General features: G+C 45.0%; 1 protein-coding gene across 4 annotated transcripts; it reads left to right on the top strand.

Annotated features, from left to right (window-relative positions):
- Nucleotides 1-10,094: 10,094 nt before the first annotated feature.
- Nucleotides 10,095-14,424, top strand: LOC136472826 (squamosa promoter-binding-like protein 14). Of its 4 annotated transcripts, none has more exons than XM_066470532.1 (3): nt 10,095-10,977; nt 13,131-13,264; nt 13,363-14,424. In XM_066470532.1, exons 1-3 carry the CDS (start codon nt 10,550-10,552, stop codon nt 14,028-14,030), a joined length of 1,230 nt encoding a protein of 409 aa, XP_066326629.1. In that variant the 5' UTR covers nt 10,095-10,549; the 3' UTR covers nt 14,031-14,424. The 4 variants fall into 4 exon arrangements, with proteins under 4 accessions (XP_066326629.1, XP_066326628.1, XP_066326627.1 ...); XM_066470531.1 differs by having other exon boundaries at nt 10,096-10,977; nt 13,360-14,424; XM_066470530.1 differs by having other exon boundaries at nt 10,097-10,977; nt 13,131-13,267; nt 13,363-14,406.
- The last annotated feature ends 1,372 nt before the right edge of the window (nt 14,425-15,796 follow it).

Below are 15,796 nucleotides of genomic sequence, written 5' to 3'. Positions count from 1 at the left end.
AAAAGACAAGCTATGTGTCGTGCTCCTAAACAATTTTAAACCATGTAGGTTTGCTCTAAGGGTTAAGAATGAAACCGAGCAAATCTACCATAAGATATGCCTAGTGTATGCATGACAAAAGATATAAGCATACAAATGCAAACATAGGCATAAAAAGTGACTAGATGCTATAAGATGCCAATTTGTAAGAAATACCACTTGAAGAAAGTACCAATTGAAAGTAATAACATCTAGTTACCTAACATGGGAAGGAGAATTTGGGTCCATAGTATTCACTAACCCACTTGGCAATGATTTTGTCCATCATGATGCATCCTATGAAATGCACCCATACTTTGCCAAGTCTCCAAGTTCCCTGAAGTCCATTGGACTTCTCACTTCCCTTTCGGGATCCAAACCTTCTTAGTGCTCTTCATGTTAGAAATGATTTCCTTTGGCACCCAAAAGTGTTTGACCCCATTATTGGCTTGCTTGTTCACCTTGATGGCCACCACCTTGTCATTTTTCTTCTTCTTCAAAAGATAAGGTGTGCAGGCCTTCTTGTCCACCTTATTGGTGTAGGTGTTGGAGAGCTTGCTTGTTTGCTTCTTCTCTTTCTTCTTTGCTCCTCCCCCATTCTTTACCTTGCACTCATAGGACTTGTGACCTTCCTTGTGGCATATGCAGCAAACCACGGTTTGTCCTTCATCAAGCTTCTTCACTCCCTTGATGGTGTTATCTTGATGAAGTTGGGCTTGCTTTGCTTTGCCTTTCACTTGGGTCAAGTCCTTGGTGAGGCGAGCTATTTCTTGCTTGAGTTGCTCATTTTCTTTTGCAACCTCTTGTGTGCATGTATCTACAATAACTTTCTCAACACAAACTTGGCTGTACAAAGATGAGTCTAAACATAAATCATTACAAGAAGTAGAGGCATCCTTTTTAGACATGTTAAAGATAGAGCTTTTCTTTTTAGATGCCTTGGTGGGTGTTGTACTAACGGCTTCAAGCTTAGCAACTTTATTAGTTAGCTCATCACAATGTTTGCACATGGTTTCCATTTTAGCAAGCAAACTTTTATAAGCATCTTATGAGCTAGCTAACTTTTCTTTTAATCTTTTATTTTTCTTTACAAGTTGCTCATCATTGATTGTGCATGCATTTGTTGTTGCACTAGCCTTAAGTTGCTCAATTTTAGTAGATAGTTCAATATTGAGATTAGCAAAGTTCTTGTATTATTCAAGCAAAGTTTCGTATGCTTCTTGTGAACTATCTAGCTTCCCTTTTAATTTTTTGAGCTTCTTTTGTTGACTAGTGCAAACTTTAGCATAATTAAGATTTTATTGCACAATTTCATCATAAGAAGACATTTCATCATCACTATCACTCTCACTAGAGGATGAGCTTTCATTACCTCATGCCATAAGGCACATACGAGAAGAGCTTGATGATGAGTGCTTGCGGCCTCGCCTCTTGTGATGGTGTTCTTCTTCACTTGAAGAATCATTCCATGAATTTATTGATGTGAAGGCTTAGTTCTTGCATGCCTTCTTCTTTATCTTGGGTGTGGGCTTGTTTGGACAACCTTCCACAAAGTGCCCCAACTCACCGCATCCATAGCATCCTCTCTTTCTTTGCTCATTTCTTTGATTGGTGAAAATAAGATCTTGAATTTGGATGGGCACACCCTTGACATTGAGCCTTTGGATCATCTTCTCTACCTTATTGATAAGTTTGATTGATTCTTTATCAAGGTTAGAGGTGGAGGAGGAAGATTGATCATCGTCACTTGAATCTTCATCATCATCATTATCATCCTCATCTTCTTCTTCATCTTCACTTGAGGAGCTTGAGCTTGATATTGTCTTAACTTGCTTGCCCTTTATCTTCTTTTTCTCGCTACATGTGAGAGCTTTGCCTTTGCTTGATGAAGAGGCTTCTTCTTGACCCATCTCGCGTGACATTTCAAATGCCACTATCTTGACAATGACTATTCCCGGGGTCATGGTGCTCAAGTCCTCCATGTTGTGAAGGATGGTGATGATGCTTGCATATTTCTTTTATGGTAACACGGAGATGATCTTCCTCACAATGTCCGCATCATCTAGCTTTATTAATCCTATTGAATGGAGCTCATTGATAATTAGATTCAAACAAGAATACATATTACCAACAAGCTCATTATCATTCATTGTAAAGGAATCATAATTTTGTTTAGCTAGACAATATTTTTGCTCACGAACATTAGATGTGCCGTCATGGAGCTCTTGAAGTTTTAACCAAATTTCATATGCCGTATTTAAAGTGAATACTTGGTTAAACACATCCATGCTAAATAATTCAAACAAGCAATTCTTAGCTCTAGCATTGAAATGCATTTCTTTTTTATCACTCTTTGTGGGTTTTTCAGGATTCTTAATGGATTTCATCCCATCACGAGTGACTCTCCAAACTCCCAAATCACCGTCTCAAGATAGCAAGACATTCTAGCTATATAATAGGGGAAGTTAGTGCCGTCAAAGTGTAGAGGCCTAGAGGTATCCATCCCAACCACTCTAAATAGCGTCGGCTCAACGGTGGTTAAGCCAAAGGTCCAATTTCAGCCAACCCGCTCTGATATCAATTGAAGGGGATCGTGACGCCTAAGAGGGGGGGTGAATTAGGCAACTTAAAATTCTAACTCTAAACTATGGCCTCTTTTTCTAACCTTAGCGAAACCTATGCAAAAGATAAACTATCTAAATGTACAACTACGGTTTTGCTAATGTGTTGCTATCTCTATCGCAAAAGGAGTAATGCAATCAATGTAAATGCGGAAGCTAAAGAGAAAGGTAGAAATATGCAAACTCCCATCGATGACTCTGGTATTTTTACCCAGGTATCGAGAAGCGCGCAAGCTTCCCTTTAGTCCTCATTGGAGCCCCATGCAAGGAATCCCTCGCAAGGGCCAAGCTCCCAGTCAGGTAACTCCGTGGATAGCCTCGGGCCTTCCCCATGCGTAAGTGGGTCTCCGACGTGCCTTCCGGCAAGCCTCTCCTAGATGCTCCCCGCCGTCTTCATTATCAAGCTTCCGGCCGAAACGCCACAGGTCTTGTTCACTCTGGTATACAATGGCGGCCACACCACAAACGCGATTAGTATGATCTCGTAAGACTACAAGCCCCTCTAATGTACAACAATGGTGCATGTAAGTATCGAGTGGTAAGAGGTATACAAACCTCACTAAACACTAGGCCTAAACCTAGAGCAAGCACATAAGTGGTGGTCTAATCAACCTAAGCACTTCACAAAGCACCTACGCTAATCACCTAATAAAACACTAAGCACTATGCAAGTGAAGATTACTAAAATGGCGTATCAACACCCTTGGTATATTTCCTTAGCTTCACACTACTCAAATGGCCGGTTGGGGGATCTATTTATAAGTCCCACTGATAAAGTAGCCGTTGGGGATGAAATCCCACTTTTCTGCTACTGATCGGACTCTGACCAGCGTCCGATCAGCACTGACCGGATGCGTCCGGTCATGAAAATGGCTCTCTAGAACCTTACTGATGTTGATTGGACTCTGGCACTCAGCGTCCGGTCGCTGCTGCTGACACTGCTATTGCCGAGCCTCTTGATCGGAGCATCCGGTGCAGCGTCCTGTGTAGCGTCCGGTACATCGTTCGGTGTAGCGTCCTGTGCAGCGTCCGGTGTAATGTCCTATGCAGCGTCCTATGCAGCATCTGGTGCAGCGTCCTATACAGCGTCCTGTCATCTCTATGAGCTCTTTTCTTCGCGATCTTGCGTCCGGCTTAGTTCCTATCTTTGTGATTGGACTTTTCTTGATATCTTGGGTCCTCTCTTGTGCTTCTAAGGTCTTACTTATAGTGTTGATCATCGGATCATCACGTCGCCTTCGTCCAAGTCATGTCTTGCACCCTATTGAACTATAAAAAAACACATACAAATTCTTTAGTCCAATTTGGTTGTGTTGGTCATCAAACACCAAAATCCAAAGTAAATGGGACTAGGGTCCATTTTCCTTACAACAAGGTGACATGTGTGTGAAAAATAAGTATGGTGGATAGCAAGAGCAACACAAACAAGGAACCAGACAGCACACGCTAACACAGCTCACTTTGACCTTCTCTATGTGCTCCTCTAGATATTATTTCTCTTTTGCCCCTCTCTTTTTTTCTATTTTTTGGGGCTATCGTTGTTTTTTGGGAAATTTTGACTTTTTATTTTTATTTTTTTCATATTTTTTCTTCACTTAGGAGCACAAAACAAGTAACCACAGAAAACATGAGCTTAAACAAGTGAAAGGCGTGGCATTTTTAAATTTCAGAAGATGTGCTCAAAATCGACAAAAAGCTAGTGACCACGAAAAGAGGTTCTTGTGACCAATTTTTGACCAAATTAAAATTTTCCAACCTCGAGAAAATAGGGGATAGACAGATCCGAAATTTTTTCTGGTCAATTTTGATATATGGAACGTCAAAATCTGAGTTCGTATGTGAAAACTAGACCAGTTTTAAGAATTGGCTCCGAATTAGAGGACAAAACAGGAACAATGTGCGTAAAATTGGTCACAGCAGCAAAGATTTGATGAAAACGATGGGGGAAAACACATGAACTAGACTCTAACATGACCTAACCAGCAACAAGACCTCAACCAAGACACAAACTCAACACGACGGACTCTAAAACTAAAATATGCAAGGGCTATGGCGCGAAAGGTTCTAGGACAGGAAAAAAAAGTATGGCACTGGACTATGGGACGAATGTGAAACACTCCAAACTAGGGGATAAATGTAAACCTAATGATATACCTTAGCTCTGATACCACTTAATGGAAATGGGGGATCCCGATCTTCCATCAGGTAGTGATAACTATCGTTTTGGCAGAGAATGACACACCAATCCAGCTTTAGATCGAAAGATCGAATCCTATAATCTTAGCACCACAACTCCTCTGGTTATCAACCAAGACACGGATCCGGTTGACCTCGCCAAGAAGGCTAATCCCTACCTATGTAACAAAGAACACAAGCAAAAACAAGAAAGAAAGCAACCAAATTGTAGATGAATAATTAATCTCACAAAGTTGGGGTCTCATAAACCGATGAACGACGAAACTGTTCTTGACAGATTAATCTAAGCAACACCCAAAATGTAATGACGGCGGCGGCATATGATTATAAAGGTCTTAGGGTCGTCACCTACCCTAGACGCACCCCCTAATAGGCCCAAACACGATACACGGTCCAACGGACCAAAAGACGGTGTCGCAGCATCCTGATAGATTCTGGACGCTAAATTGTTTCGATGATTTTTGTTAATTCTGAAGGTCTTTTGATGTGAAACCACTTGGATTGGCTTCCTTATTAAATTAGCTTTCCAACCATATGTGGATCGTTGAAAACGGAGTCCGGATGCGTCCTGGGTGACCAGTTTAAGGTAGACTAGTCCTAGAGGCCGAGACAGACTCAAAATCATGTTGGACCGGGCCTTCAGTTTCTGTTGAACGTCCTTGTTGGTCATCAATGCCTCCACCTCTTCCTATAAGTCCCTCATGACCCTCTTCAATGTTCCTAAGCAAGATAACATCATTAGGTAGTAGTCTATTCTCAAAAGTATGAAAAGGATCACTTAAGAACGAGCTCACCTCTAAACCGAGTTGACGTATTCGAGCCCGGGTCATTGGACCTTGCATGATGGTTGGAGGATCAGTGGATACATCCGAAGGAGTGATGTACTCATTAGAAGCTAGCTAGCTCCAAGCCCCATTCCAAATTGCCAATCATCAGTTGGTATTTTGAAGAGGACGTTGAGTAGAGATGGCAATGGGGCCACGATCCCCGATTCCCTGCGGAAAATTCCCCTATTAGGGAGATGGGGATAGGGCTAAATTGACGCTCCAAAAGTTTAACAGCCAATACAAGAAATTAACCGATCCAAAGCATCGACAGCGGGCACCGTGTAGAGGATTAAATACTAGCCACATAGATAGAATATTATACAATGTCAGAGATACCATTGATTATTTACCTCTCTCACGTTTCGATGGATTAAGGGTATATTGAGCTAGCAGACAATTTCAAAAAAATATTCCAAATTTTCACATCCAAAAGTTGGACTCTCCTAACGTAGGCCGGCAAACCTTCAACCGTGCATGCAAACTCACTCTTCTAAATGTTTAGTTCAATAGTGCCAGGGAAAAAATAACTGGCTACAAAAGTTACTAGCAATAACCCAAAAAAAACTTCATGTCTATGGACATGTTTGGTTTCTCGGCTGCCTGCCAGGCAACGTCTTAGACTGTCAACACAGGATTACTGACTGGGAAGCCATGAACCAAACAAGCTCTATAGGCTGAAGATCAGGCAACATGATTCTTAATAATTTTATAAACGAGATCACGCATACTCTATTAATTTGCCAAAATAATGACAATCTTACACAAAGCTGTTTAGGAAATCTTCACTAGTGTACTACGGATCTATGGAAATAGGCGGTAGTCCAAGAGATTGAGAGGAAACAAGAGCCATTGCTCACCCTAAAAAAGGCTACACAAAATCATAGTAGAAATAGAAAATACCACTACTTTGCATTGTCATTGTTTAGATATGTCATTTGACCTCTTTGACAAAAACATTCTAGCTCCATCATTGAATGCCATTTACTCTTCGAATAACTTACCAATGAGGTGGTTATCTTGCATGTCCCTAGCATATTAAGTCATTTCCTTCATCATGTTATCATTGATTTGTATATTCTCTGTGCTAACTCATCTTGCTCTTGTACATATCTCATGTCTTCATTTACTTTCAAATGATATAGAAACACTTAAATTGTCATGGGGACACGTGCAACATGTGTTCTGCGTGTATGTGCGCGCATGTTGGGAGGGAGGGAGGCAAGGGGCTTTGGCCCCCTACTGCCACTCGAAATGGAGACCCCCTTAAGCAAGGTAAGTATAAAAATTGAGGTAGATCAGGAGAAAGAGATATCCTCAAGGAAACTACATCGTCACATGAAACCTAATAGAGGCTGAAATGTAGCAAGGCTGAAAATGTGGCAAAACCAAAGTCTTATAGTAAGGACTTAGATGCCAACAAGTTAATGTTTTGGAAGACTTGATGTTATAGTCTTGTTTTGGTTTGTTTCAGTTAAGACTTCATGTGACGATCAAGTTTTGGTTAAGAAAACTTGATCTCACATGAAACCACTTTGTTGCTTGAGTTTGCTCTCCTGAACAGACGATCCCCTCCCAACATCTAAGGATGACGACGCAGTGGTGCCGGTGCTGGTACAGTCCAACGGTGTGGTGACAGGCCAAGAGGGGAGCGCAGCCGGTGCTAGGGTGACCATGGCCAGTGCTGAGCGATCATTGTCGGTGGTGATAGAGTGATCGCGGTCGGTGGCGATGGCTCAATCGCTGTCGGTGCTGGGGCATCGGTCATACTAGTACTGGTGCCTGCAGGAGTTGGCATGATTCAGGGGAAGAGGCGCTTTTCCAATCAAGAAAACCATGTCTTGGTGGTTCTCTACGCCGCTCAGTACGAGGAGATGAAGAGTCTCGACCACACTAGGATCAGCGTTGCTTGGGATTCGATCATGCAGTGTGTTATTGGCCTTGTTTCCTTAATCTTTACTCCCCTTTTATTTGACGTATCCGATCGATGATATGGTCTGGGGATGGAATTCATAGAGGTTTCTACGAGAGGGGTGACGAAAGGGACAGGACGAGGCAGGACCTGCATGCAGCAGCGCATCAAGGACATGAAAAGGACCAAGAGTTGGGGCAGCGTGTTCTCTGAAGAGGTGCGGAACGTAAGGGAGGGGGCTTTCAAATTATATAGAAAAACACAAACTATCATGGAAAACTGCAACATGTGTTGTGTGTGTGTTGGGAGGGAGGGGGGCTTTGGCCCCCTACTGCCACTCAAATAATGGAGACCGCTTAAATAGGTAAGCCTTCAGATAATACATGGACAAAGTGAGGTAAGGACAAAAATCAAGGTCCATGAGAAGAAAGAGGCAATCCTCAAGTAGATCGTCACATGAAATTAGACTGAAAATGTAGTAAAATCAAAGTATGGTTGTAAGGACTTAGATGCAACAAGTTAATGCCGCAAGATCCCATGTTCAAGAACTAGACTGAAAGGTATGTGAATCGATGGAAGAACATGTGTGGTTGAATTGTCGCACAATACCACTGTTATCCTAAATGCTAAACTGTTTAGGCTGTTTAGATGATGTTTAAACAAAGTTGAACGACTTAAACAGTTTTGTGTATTAACACTAAAATATCCATTTAGCTCATTTAATCATGTTTAATTTGATTGTGTTTTAACGGTTTAGATGAGTTTAAACAGTCCGGCCATTGATTTACTGTTTAGTGCCTAAACAACATGGTTGACTATCGTTTACCGTTTAATTATTGTTTAGGCGAACAAATTTTGTACCTCCAACCCTTAATCCATCAAGTTGGACGTTTGGTTTTCTCTCCGCGACAAATGATGGTAAGGTCAACAACCCAGAGTTAATAATAATCCCACAGGAATGCCCGTCCTTGCAAATAGTAACCACAAGCCAAATTCCAGCTGATGGAGTTCACTCCCGCAATGGCCATCGTTGAAGTCATCATAGGTAACAAGCTCCTGGCAGAACATCAATAATGATTCACTGGTAAAATTATTTGGACTAAGGCCCTATTCGCTTGTTTTGTAATCCATACTTTTCAGCCAGTGTTTTTCTCTCACAACAAATTAGCTGGAATCGTGTTTGGGCTTGTTTTTTTCAGTGAAGTGAACGGGACCTAAATATAAGCAAACTAAATCTTAAGAACTGCTCAACTGTAAACAAGGGATGGGTCTCTCCTCCTTAGCACCGGTGGCCACGGGTTCAACCATTCTTCCACAGAGCACAGCATGGGGGAGTTGGTAGCCTGAGCCTGGCACGCCCAAACCTCCATCCACACCCCCCGGAACGTGTGAAAAGGCCGTTTGGAAGCCCTGGTTGGTGATCGCCCCTTACCACAAAAGGGGCAAATGAAAAGGAAACCCAGCCCACACGCTACAGTACGTATCCGGCCTACTTTTACCCCTGCGGCATGGTAACTCCCGGTAGCATTCCTGGGCAGCACGAGTCACACCAGTGACAAGTCACCAGTCACCGCAGCATCCCCCGCCCGGCCCGGCCCGGCCCGCCCCGGCTGCTCGTCGCACTGTATCTGTCTGTGTCTGTCAGCGGGAAAACAAAAAATACACAGCCACCACCATGAGTACTCACCTATCATTGCCGCCCACCACACAGACACAGGCTGAGGCTGCGACCAGACGAGTGGGCCCGGCCACGGGCGGCCCCCGCGCGTCAGCGAGCCGGCCTGGCATGAGCAGTGCCGTGACATGGACATGCCCCTTGGATTTGATACCGGATGCCCCCGGCCTCCCTGTGCCGCTCCTCTGCGTGACTGTGTGTGTGGCAGCGGGGAGAGAGACTGTAGAGAGAGGAGGCCAGGACCCAGGAGGGTGACAAGGCTCTGGACTGGTGGGGTGTGGGTGGAGGGCCCAGCGGCCAGGGGGAAACATCTTCTGTGCAAGGCAGCAGCCAGCCCCGTCGCAGACGCAGCTGCCAACACAGACGAGCTGTTCTGTTCATTCATGGCCTGCTACTGCTAGCTTGTACACTGTCTTCAACAAGAAAAACTATATAGACGCGATTTGAGTATTATAAATATGCGATTTGAGTATTCGAATATGGATACGGTATCGGATGTTGAATATCCGGACTCGGATACGAACAGATCTAAACCTCTTTAAACGGATTCGGTCTCGAATACGGTCGGAAAATATCCGTACCATTTTTATCCCTATTGATTATAGCGCTAACTGAACGTTGAATGAGCGTTGTATTTTGAGTTTTGATGTCGAAGACTGAGCGAGGAGGAGAAAAAAAAGGCTTTATGTTTTTCAGTCTGTTTGATACTCTGAGCGATTTGATAACTGGGGACAGGCGGCCGCCCGGGCTGCTGCCACTGTGCGGTGCGCCAAAGATGGCATGCGGATGCGGCTGAGCGGCCGCCGCTCAGCTCGCTGCCACAAGCGCAGGAGCAGCCTACCCTTTTTCCTTTACCCCCGTCCCTCTCCCTCGCGTCGTGTCTACAAAAAGCCCCCGGGAGCAGGAGGAGGCGTTGTCACGGGGTGGTGGCGACGCGCGCCCGTCAAGCAGCCGATGGAAGCGAAAGGTGGCGGTGGCGCGGCTAGCTAGGCCGGCTCGTGCACGCGCGTGAGAGACCGTGCTCAGAGCCAGAGCCGAGCGGCAGGAGACGCAGCAGCAGTTCGCATCACACACACAGTCACACGCCCACAGTGGAGGTGGAGGGAGTGGAAGGAGAGAGAGCACAGGGGAGTCCCTTATTTTTAAGGCAACAGCGAGCCCCGCTGTCCCTCTCCTTCGCCGCCTCCTCCCTCCCCTCTCTTTCCTCCCTCTTGGAGGAGGAGAGAGAAGAGGGGGAGACCCAGCCCAAACCCAACAACACCCCCTCGCCGTACGTACGTTGACAAGTCTCGTCGCCGCCGCAATGGAGTCTGGCGGCGGCGCCAGTGGCAGCGGCGGCGGCGGGGATGACCAGCTGCACGGCCTCAAGTTCGGCAAGAAGATCTACTTCGAGGACGCCGCCGCCGGCTCCAGCAGTGGCAGAAGCGGCGGCGGCGGCGGCGGTGGCAGTGGCAGTGCCAGCGCGGCCGCGCCTCCAGCCACGCAGCAGCCGTCGCCACCGGCCGCTTCGCCTAGGGCGGCCGGCGGCGGCAGGAGGGGCAGGGCCGCAGCCGGCGGCGCAGGCCCATCCCCGGTGCCCGCGCCCGCGCGCTGCCAGGTCGACGGCTGCAACGTTGACCTCACCGACGTCAAGCCCTACTACTGCCGCCACAAGGTCTGCAAAATGCACTCCAAGGAGCCCCGCGTCGTCGTCAACGGCCTCGAGCAGCGCTTCTGCCAGCAGTGCAGCAGGTCACCACCCCACCATTGCTGCACTCCCCTCCACTTGCTGCTGCCTGCTTCCATTCAATTGCTTGTTTTCAGTGACAGTTGGTTGCATTCGCTGTGTTTTCATTCCACTTGTTTTACTTACTGTCTAGGGTTTATGGAGACTAGACGAAAAATCAAACAATTTTAGGTTTAAATATCATGGACACATTACAAAACTAGATGCGCTAAACATTGCAAACGCTCAGTTTGATGGAGCTTCCATTTCATCTATACCAATTGTTTTTCCCCTGACATCTTCTCTTTCTGAAGAATGAAGGATAAAAGAAAAGTTGAAAACTTGCTTTGGTATTATTATTAGAGTACTTTAATGTTTCGTTTGAATGGTGCTCATGAGAACTTTGAAGTCGGTAGGTTTGATGGATGCTCCTAGTCCTAAATATGATAGAGTGATGTGACTCAGCCTGCCTGCCTGTCTGTCAGTTTGCTTTGCATTAGATTCCAGTGTGTTAGCTTAGTATCTCACTTATGCCTGTCAGTTAACAAGCCATTACTATATGCAATTTGCGTTGAGCTTAATCGGATTGTGGTTGTGGGTGGTCCCCGAAGGAACAACACTGAGGAATTTCAAACAAGTCTTTGCCGATGTCCAGAGTATTAATTTAGAGTTCCAACTGTACAAGTTGATAGTATCCATTGTTTAGTAGCACTAGACATTTTTTGTCCCCTGTACTAACCAAACTACATTGGGCATCCTTCGCCAAAAAAGAACCCCTACATTAGGCATGATCAGTTGGCCCTCAGTGGTCCCCCAAGGAAGAACAAGCTAACCTTTGCCACTGTGTTATTCTAGGAACTTTACAGGTTGACTGCTACAAGTACTTATCAAACTAAATTAAATTCATTCGTTTCAAGATCTGCAAAAAATTCTAGTCCCTTAAGGTGCTACACCAAACTAGGTTGTTTCTGGAATAGCTTGTTTCCTTTAGGATGCACTCTAGCATATATTCGTTCATAAATTTGCTACTGATGCCTAAGGATAGTAAGCGTATGGAAAGATCGAGCTGTCTTGTGGCTTAATACCAGAACAATGCTACGGAGGGAAAGAAAGAAAAAAGTATAATGTAGCTACGGTCCTACGGATAGGTATTTCAGTAATTCAGTTCTCTAATTTGACAATGGTAGATGGTAGGATTAAGGCAGTGTTTAATTAATTTTGCTGTATCATTTTTTTAATAATTTCAATTTTTGTTGGTCACCTGTAGCGATGCTATTTTCAACTTCGTTAAGTTCAAGCTTTTGGTTTTCTTTGTCGATCAAGTTACAACAGAAAAAAAAACTAAACATGATGGTGGAACTACATGTATTAAGCGTTGATATGAGTAGGACCAGGGCACATCACCCTAGCGACCCCAACTTTTGTGCTTTAGGACTAGGCTACAGGGGTGTCCTCACGTCCCCAGCAAAAGAAAAGGTGCCACAGTTCTGGATTTGGGCTGTCCTAAGCCACAACACTACATAGCCACTTATAGCAACAACGCATCATTAGATAAGCTAAGTTGGGCCCTCCACCACTTTGCTGTTAAGGACACCTGCCTCGGCATTAATGGAAGCCTCATTGGTGGATGTGTATTGTTGTGTTAAGCCCGACATCTCACATCTCTCTGAATGATTACATAAAATTTCTCTTTGCTTTCTTAGTATGGATGTGCAGGTGTAATTATGAATGGCATAACACAGAGGTTAATCTTTAATGGATGTGCAGTACAACCCTAGCCTAGGAGGAAGAGAAATGTTACTCTTGAATGTGCTACCATTCCCACTGGCTTTGACCTAAAGTGTGGTTTCCTATATCTATGTCGCGCTATGCATGTTCCTACTAAGATAAGTGTTCACATGCTGCTAATAAGATAAACTAGTACTTTGAACTTACTATTATCCCATCATTCAACTTGCATTTTACTCTATTGTAAGAGTTATTATGGTTTATGCTTGTTCCATGAATTTTTTACTGCTGGCTTCTTTTGCTTTCTACACAGAAACTATCAATCTACAACAATATATGTGGATTTAGAGAATGCAACTTGTATTCCTTATAAAATTCTGTTACTGTGCCTCACCTGTAAGTTGAATCAAGGACACTTGAATGAACACATCTCTGTTCACATAAATCACAGGTTCCACCAGCTGCCTGAATTTGACCAACTAAAGAAAAGCTGCCGCAGACGTCTTGCAGGCCACAATGAACGCCGGAGGAGGCCACCTCCTGGACCTCTTGCATCACGATATGGTCGCCTTGCTGCATCATTCGGTGGTAACAAAGTTGCTTTATTTATTTCTACTTTGTGATGTGAGTGACCAAAGTTTCAGTTTTTGTAACTGCTAATTTTCCTATGCTTGATCCAGAAGAGCCCGGCAGGTTCCGAAGCTTTATGTTGGATTTTTCATACCCAAGGGTTCCAGGCACCATGAGGGATGGGTTTCCGGCAGTTCCACCTGGCGAAAGGGTGCCTGGTAGTATCCAGTGGCAAGCGAGCTTAGATCCTCATCATCATCAAAGCGAAGTCGCAGGATACGGTGCCCACTCATATGGGAGCCAGGGTAGCTCGTCGTCGTCAAGGCCACCGGTGTTCCCTGGTCCGGAGCTCCCACCAGGTGGATGTCTTGCAGGAGTCCCCTCGGACTCTAGCTGTGCTCTCTCTCTTCTGTCAACTCAGCCATGGGATACTACCCACAGCGCCGGCCACAGCCATGCTGGATCAATGCCTGCAACAGCAGGTTTTGACGGCAACCCTGTGGCACCCTCCCTCATGGCGAGTAGCTATATTGCGCCAAGCCCCTGGACTGAGTCCCGGGGCCATGAAGGCGGGCGGAACGTGCCTCAGTTGCCACCTCACGTCCCCCTCAGCGAGGTGCACTCTGGCTCAAGCAGCCATCACGGCCAGTTCTCAGGTGAGCTCGAGCTTGCCCTGCAGGGAAACAGGCCAGCGCCAGGGTCAGCGCCAGCGCTGCGCAATGATCAGGGCTCCACGGGTACGTTCGACCAGACCGGCAACACAATGGACTGGTCGCTCTAGGAAGCCAAATAAAGTGCAGCAGATCATAGCCGCACAGAGAGATGGAACTGAAAGCCTGATGCTGCACGCTGTTTGCTAGCTTAGAGCATCCAGTGATGAACTAATGCAATGTCAGGAGACTAATTTCTTTTGTGGTTGTCCATGAACTCGTCTGTCGCGTCTATGTAGACCTCCATGATTTGAAGTTATCAGTACGCTTGTCGGGGACTTTGCTCGATGTATTAATCTCATGTTCATCCTGAAATTTGCTCTGTTCAGTTTTTGGGTGATTCTTGAAAATATTCTGCTTGTTTGATGGTCCGTCCATGCTGCTGGTACTGTGGTCTTTACATCCTGTGATCCAGAGCAGGTGCATCTTTCAGGAGAATGACCCGGAGAAAAAGCAACCATGCCTCCATGCATCATTTCTACCGAATATTGTACTTGAGGCTTCAGAACTTACATGCCTCTTTCCGCTGTACCCTCCAATGTTGCCTGGCATTGCCAAGAATCGGTTCCAGGGGAGTGTTGTCTATGTAAAGCGAGACCACAGGCACAGCGTGGCTTTGCAGCATGCTCTTAGCACCAGTGGTGTGGTGTTGATAGACTGACAGAGGTCAGAATGAGATCCATGCAGCAGCTTCTTTCAAATCTACAAAAATTTCTCAGTGGGGAACAGTGGTATATTCCACACAGAACCACAGCCTCTTCTTTGCTGTGAAAGAGATTTTTTTTTTGGCAAATTTATTTCCATTTGTCCAATCACAGTTTGTTGTGTAATTGTTTCAATTTCTTTCACTCTTTTGTTCAATCACTGTTTGTTGAGCAGGTGTACCGATTTCTTTCCAGTGACAGTGAGTGTTTTGGATCTGTTGTACAGGTTGGACTGTAGCTGCCGGTATACAGCGTAATTCAGGGTCCAAACAGGCCGAGGAACCCACCCTAAAAAGAAAACCAATGAAACCGCATCAACCTCAAATGCGGTAGCCTGTAGCCATATAGGACTATGTAGCTCCTGCGATAATGAACAGCGATCATTCCAGGCTTACCATCGGTGATCATGGATCCTTAGACGACATACAGTACAGAGATGCTCGAGAAAGTAGGGCTGGGCATTCACGAGTCTCAACTACAAGCTCGAGCAGATGTCCAAAAATATCTGCATGTTCGGTTGGTTGGATCGTATCGTTGCTGGTTAGCCTGTTCGGTTGGCTGGTTCGTATCGTTGTTGGTTCGTGAAGAAGTACTGCTGGCTGGTTTGTGTGAGAGAAAAATACTGTTCCGGCTAGAAATTTACGATCGTTTACGAAAGCCACAGCCAAACGAACAGGCTGAGCTGACTGATTTGTGTGAGAGAAAAATACTGTTCTGGGTGAAAATTTATGATTGTTTACGACAAGCCACAGCCAAACGAACAGGCTTAGCCCCTCATTATGCCCTGCAGATTAGAAAATTAACTGTTAGAACATCAGAGCTGCAATTTCTACTCAACAAACTGACTGTGCACACATGCAGGTATTCTTTAAGTTTTAATGCACACAACATGCAGGTGTTTTGGTCAAGGCAGCGCTGGTATGATTCTACCAGATGAGAGGACACTGGTATTAAAGACATAAATTTGAATAGCGTCGCAGATTGTCAGTGCTTATTTGCCAAGGTAATGTTATATGCTTTTCTATCAGGAAACAATTAGTCAACAACTCCAGGTAAACAAATTGAGATAAGTTGAAATATATACCGAAAAAGTTCTAAGTCGAGGAGCGTAAAATGTCTCCATTGAAGAATCC

Source organism: Miscanthus floridulus, chromosome 8, assembly GCF_019320115.1.
Source record: "Miscanthus floridulus cultivar M001 chromosome 8, ASM1932011v1, whole genome shotgun sequence".
Lineage (NCBI taxonomy): Eukaryota > Viridiplantae > Streptophyta > Magnoliopsida > Poales > Poaceae > Miscanthus > Miscanthus floridulus.
Note: the sequence above shows the minus strand (reverse complement) of the source record. Positions and strands in the feature narration are given on the sequence as shown.

What these genes read in the sequence shown, in the direction of transcription:
- LOC136472826 (XM_066470529.1), top strand. Translation starts at nt 10,550, where the DNA reads ATGGAGTCTGGCGGCGGCGCCAGTGGCAGCGGCGGCGGCGGGGATGAC. An exon ending in TTCTGCCAGCAGTGCAGCAG is followed by an intron (nt 10,978 to 13,130) that starts GTCACCACCCCA and finishes CATAAATCACAG; the next exon opens with GTTCCACCAGCTGCCTGAAT. An exon ending in CCTTGCTGCATCATTCGGTG is followed by an intron (nt 13,268 to 13,359) that starts GTAACAAAGTTG and finishes TGCTTGATCCAG; the next exon opens with AAGAGCCCGGCAGGTTCCGA.